A 5,993-nucleotide genomic window follows, 5' to 3' on the forward strand; every position below is an offset into this window, starting at 1 on the left:
GGACGATCGCCCTTGGAGATTCCTGTGTAGTGGGCCGCAGTCACATGTTCGATGGTCAACGAAGACTCATACGGGTGCTTCTTCTAGTGTGTACGAAATTCCATTTGTTTATAAAGTGTTCTTTAGGATAAATTCATCAGAAGGTTCTCGGCGTTCAAATATTTTTGATTTTATTAGTGATTTAGTGAAACTTTTTCTTGGGCTAGTTGGTGAATGACTTCTGACAGAAAATTTGTGCAAAAGAACGCAAGGACATACAAGGAACATACACGGAGTCAGTACGTCCCGTGTTCCTTGTATGTCCTGATGTTTTTTGCGCTACGGTTTATTATTCGTTAGTAACAACTACTTTATTTCAATAGGATCAGAATCTGAGCTAACGCCTTTCAATGGGCTCGCGTCATTTAATGAAAGAAAACGAAATCCAACGTCACGCCCTGCGCGTTCGCCTCGTTCTTTTGCAGCTCTCGCGCCAACCTTCGCCATTGCTCCCTTGCTGCGAACCGCTCTCTTCAAGATCGTCATGCAACGGCGACTTCTGGCCCTTCTGGGCTGCATTTGGCTTTGCTTCGCAATGGGCATCGTCTGCACCATCTTCACGGTCAAGCTCAAGATACAGACCGAGTACATTCTGCGCGCTCTCGAGAGCTTTTACTCGCAGCAGCAGATGACCGAAAAGCCGGCCGGCGAGTGCACGACGGCGTCCTGCCACTGGCACAGCGATTACCTTTGGGGCCGTCTCAACGAATCGGTCGATCCGTGCCAGGACTTCTACGCGCATGTCTGCTCCTCTGCCTGGTTTCGAGAGGACGGCCAGCTGAGCGACCAGCCGTACGCAGACTTCTCGGTTGCTCAGTTGCTTGCGGACGTTCGAGACTCGCTGACTCTCTACGGAAACCAGCAGCCAGAGAGTGGGCATGGTGCTTGGAGCTTTCCGGTGCAGGCCGTGTCGCTGCTCCATCTCTGTCGCCGGGCGTCGTCGTCGTCCTCTTCATCCAGTGGGTGGAACGAAGTCCACGATGTGCTATTTCGAGTGGGCCTTGGCGGCTGGCCATTCGCGGACGAGCCTCCAGCCGATTGGAGCCTTCTTCCAGTGCTCGCGGGCCTGGAGCGCGACGTGGGCGAAGGAGTGCTGGCCAACGTGGCACTGCGCAGAGACCTATCACAGGCCGATGAGTACCAGCTGCACGTGGAACCACCCGAGACGCTGCTTCACAAGTTCCTGCTCCATCGACGCTCATCCAACTCGCTGGTCGAGTATGAGACCCAACTGGCGCAGCTCCTGTCCTCGGCGGCCGGCGGCAATGCGAGTGGCGCTGCTGTGGTCAATGCGAGCATTAGCAGGGACTCGGTGTACTCACGTCTCGCCGCTGACCTGGTGGCCTTCGAGAAGCGACTGGAAGCTATCCGCGCAGCCCCGTTGCTGCCCTTAGAACAGCGATATGTGCGCGCGGGACAGCTTGGCGCCGTTGCCAAGTGGAACTGGACCACCTTCTTGGCCGAGACATTCCACGGCACGCGCACTGTGGTCCACAACACAACCATCGTCTGCGACCGGTGCACCTACTTCAGCAAGGCAACGCTACTGGTGCAGGAGACGCCACAGAGGACGTTGGCCAACTACGCCGGCGTGAAGCTGATAGTCCTGCTGTCACCGCTGCTGTCTGCCGATGAGTCATGGTCGGCCTTCGTGACAAAACTGGCAAGCAGGGGCCTAAGTGGACTGAGCGAGAGGCTGGAAGCCTGCCTCAGCCTGCTGGAACGGACCTATCACTACGGTACAGCCATGCTGGCGCGCATGTCACTGGGCCGCCAGTTCTCCACCGTGTATCGGACTCAGTACGACCGGCAGCTGGGTGCGCTCGCCTCTTCGGTGCTACACTCGGCCAGCCAGCGCGCCTCGCGCCTCGCTTTTCTGCGATCGGATGAGAGGCGCAAGGCGCAGTCCAAGCTACAAGCTATGTCCTTCCAGGTGTTTGGCACAGCACCGAGCCTGTACTGGCCGGCGCTCTACTACGGTGTCTCGTCGCCCCTGCTTAGGGAGTCCGAGCCGCTGGTAAGCACCGTCACGCTGCTGAGGCACACACGACGTGCCTACCTCTCGTCGAAGGTGCCCAACCTCGACCTCGATGCTCGGTACCCGCTCCGGGTGTTCGGTGCTCCCAACAGCTACTACTACCCGCTGCGAAACCTTCTTTTCCTGCCGCAGAGCCTGGTGGCCTTCCTGACACGCGTCTCGAACACCATCGACGCGCCTTTCATTCCCGTCATTGGTCGGCCCATCCTGGCGGAGGCCTTGCGCGCCATCGACGCGCTTGACGGCAGGCACATCGACGACGTGCTCTCACTGCAAACCTGGTGGGGCCACAACTCGAGCGCTCGCTTCGACCGTCTGACACGCTGCTTGCTGGACCAGTACGCCGCGATCTTCTGGTCTTCGACTTCCGGAAGTGTCAGCGCCAACTGGCGCGAGAACGTGGACGTGCACGCGCTCTTTCGTGACGTGGCGTCTGTGGGGCCGCTGCTGGAAGCGTTCCGGCAGCGTCCGGGCTCCGACAAGATCACCGTACGCGTGACTCGCAAGCGAGTGCTGGATTCTACGCAGCTGTTCTTCGTGAACTTTGCGCTCTCGCTGTGCGACCATCATGGACGCGGGACGATGGGCCGCCTGCAGACCAAGCTTGGGTTGGTGCCGAACGCCGTGCGCGTCAACCTGGCACTCGCGAACTCGAGGGAGTTCGCTCGTGCTTTCAAGTGCAGCCCCAACCGGACGATGGCTCCGGCGACACGGTGCAGAACCTGGTGACGGCAGGCGGCTGCAGTGTGTCGTCGTAAATAGATATTCGCTTAGTTTTGTAATGTTTTATTGCTTGTTTGATAGAAGTGGCTGAAGCTGTTGAAATCTCTAGGATAGACTCGAGAGATGGCTCGGCTTCAAGTGCAAATTTAAATTCGGAGTATGAATGCAGATATGTAATAAGTTCTTGCTTCGTAAATGTGTATTTCTAACCGTCTGGTGCGACAAGAAACTACATGGTGTGCGGTAGCTGTTATTTTACTGCCTGTGCTTGTATAAAAAGAGTTCGGCGAAATTAGTTTTTACCTGCTCATCTGACCGACTGACGCGATAGAAGCATTCCATGGCAGCGTCTTTATTATCTGTCAGTTAATCGACGACGGCATATCTTATAAAATGAGTTTGACTTTCACTGTGTGGGCAAACAAGCCTGAACACTTTTCTAATCAATGGCAACTGCTTAGCGCAATGAAGTGTACATCTTCAATTAATGCTATAAATACTGACAATATTCCGTTTGCATTTTGCGATATGGTGTGTGCATTTGGTGGCTTCTTTTAGATGCGGAGCATCTAATACTCGAGGCTTGTAGTGCGGCGCCGTCCGCAAGCTTCCGCCTCCTTCTTCCACCATCTGTGCATCCCTTCCTCCTCTACACACCGCGCGCGCTTCACTCCTCCACCATCTGTGCTGCCCTCCTCCTCTATACACCGCGTGCGCTTCTCCTCTTCACGAACATTCGCTAGCTGTATAATGTAGCGCGCATGCGCCGTCACGCTTCGAGAACATCGGCAGCTGACGCGCGCGCATGCGCCGTCGCGCTTCGAGAACATCGGCAGCTGACGCGCGCGCATGCGCCGTTGCGCTTCTCCCCCTTCTCGAACATTCGACAGCTGACAGTGCATGCGCCGTCGCGCTGTATATATACTCAAGGTCGGCGCTCGCTCGCTCAGTTGCCGCTCGTCGGTTGGTTTGTACGGCGCGTCGACGTCCAAGGTCACGGTGAAATGAATTCCAACGAATCCACAAACACAATGATCGACGTCCCTTCGACCAGCGCCGCCCTTTCGCATACGTGTGTACGTGTTCACTCATTTAACACCCCCTCCTACAATCACGTTAACCAATTTAGCCATGGACCCAAGTAAGTCGCAATTTAACACCCCATTTCACAACCACGTTAACCAATTTAGCCATCGACCCAAGTAAGTCGCACTTTAACACCCCGTTAACCAATTATATGCTCCGCATCCTCCTCAGTGTTCCCCCGAGGGAAGCTGCGGGCAATTTTTTGTTTGTCGGACATCATTCTACGGAAGCCCGCAAGGTGAAGTTAGGTTCACAGCAAGAAATAAATGGTCTACACTTTATAGCATAAAGATATGCAAATGTGTCTTAAAAACTTAAAGTAACAGTAAATTCCTGGCCATGACAAATATTCGACAACATAAAAGTTATCCGAGAAATTTGTGGGAATTGCGTTTGTAGTTTTAGGCTAGAAATAAATGCTCAGCAGACCCAGCGGCATTGATAGGCGTCCGTTCCTGCGTTGGACGCAAGGAAGTTTTAAAAAAAATGGGGACCCTTACGCTTAGTTTTCAAGAGTTGAACGCGAAAGCGTTACCCCACCCAAAAGCGCACTTCAACAACTTAGTCTATGGCATGTTCGAACTTGCTATGCACCCACTACGTGGCCTTAACCCTTTGATGCCCAAGATTTCGTTTCAATGAACAACACCAAGAAAACTCTGGTATGCTTCAGGAAATGATAAAATATGCCAATAACATTTTCAAAAAAAAATATGATAAAATAGTGAGTTGTTGTTCCTCTGCAACATTGGGCACCTATGGTACTACTTCACGTAGAATGCCTTCAGGACGTAGTGGCCTGGAATAAGGTGTAGATGCACGTTGCACCATTTAAGATTAGGATTTAAATGTATACATCCTACATTTTCGGTTTACACCTGCCCTAGGTGACTGGCCACGAGTTGAGTAGCCTAGAAAAAACAATTCAAAGCTGGAAAAGAGAAAATATATTCTGGTGTTGTATAAAGAAAAGAATATTTTTTACATTTATTATTGTTAAAATAACAAGCACGTCAAACTACGCAGACATTTTTGTAAAAATAGAGTTTCTTCCTTCTCCTCTGCCGGACAGATCAGGCCACTTGTTCAGGGAGTGACGCAGACGAGGAAGAAGAGGATGAAAGGAGCGCGAACCAGTTTTTGAAATGATAGTTTCCTTTTTCTGCCACACTAAAAACGTCAAATATAACAGCTCCGCACACTCTGAATTCCTACAATCGCATCTTCCCATATCTGCTGGTACTCCCATATATGCTTAATGTTGATCGTGAGCAACACACCATTTGGTATCAACATTTCCGTGATGTAAAATGCCTCCACACTAATAAGCGTGCTCACAAATGCTCTACAACGCCTTCCGAGCCGTTTTAAGTATAACAGTTGTCGCAGTAGCTTTTTGTTTCACTATAGTCGAATAAATTTTCTTCCGTGTGTGAAGCTTCCTTCAACACCCGTCGGATGCTCAAACAAGGCGCTACAAAACACGATATATTTATATTTGCGCATTGCTTTAAAGTTCAAAATGTTCGGCAGTGTTTGTCTCTTACAGCACATAGTACCAGAAGGGTCGGGCAGCAGGTTGAGTTTCCAGAAAAAAACTATTTTTGCGGTTGTTGTCCCAGAGCAACAGCGGGCATCAAAGGGTTAAGGGTGCAGTAGGGTATGCACATTCTGGAGTGGGTGACTGGCTTCAAACTATAAAGTCATTATGACAATCTCATGTTCTGAAACTTAATGACAATGTGCGCTTGTACCACGCATTATTACGGCAATATTTCAAGTTTTACTGCTTGTCATGTATGCAGGACGCGTTTGTTTGTATAGCATGAAAATTAGTTTCACTGCATTTTTAAGCAGTGGAAGTTAGTTACCCTGTATTCACAAGCAGAGGCGTGGCTGTGTGGTTTAACAACGACTTGCCGCGCCAACAAGCCGGTTTAGATCTCCACTCAGACCCAAACTTTCTTACTATTTGTTTTATTTCCTCCTTTCTCAATTTCTCGGTCACGCGAAGATGACGATTTTTCGCCCACAACCAACGACGCCGACGCCGACGCCAGAATTTCTGTGAAACGAGCTCTTTAATGATATCGCGTTAAAATTGCAC

At 51.1% G+C, this 5,993-nt stretch overlaps 1 protein-coding gene across 1 annotated transcript; it reads left to right on the top strand.

The window, feature by feature from the left end:
- Positions 1 to 470: 470 nt before the first annotated feature.
- LOC142769317 (neprilysin-21-like) lies at positions 471 to 3,168 on the top strand. Its single transcript, XM_075872460.1, has one exon. The coding sequence runs from the start codon at positions 524 to 526 to the stop codon at positions 2,804 to 2,806; it is 2,283 nt and encodes a 760-aa protein (XP_075728575.1). The 5' UTR covers positions 471 to 523; the 3' UTR covers positions 2,807 to 3,168.
- Positions 3,169 to 5,993: the final 2,825 nt, after the last annotated feature.

The sequence above is a fragment of the Rhipicephalus microplus genome, chromosome 1, assembly GCF_043290135.1.
Source record: "Rhipicephalus microplus isolate Deutch F79 chromosome 1, USDA_Rmic, whole genome shotgun sequence".
Taxonomy (NCBI): domain Eukaryota; kingdom Metazoa; phylum Arthropoda; class Arachnida; order Ixodida; family Ixodidae; genus Rhipicephalus; species Rhipicephalus microplus.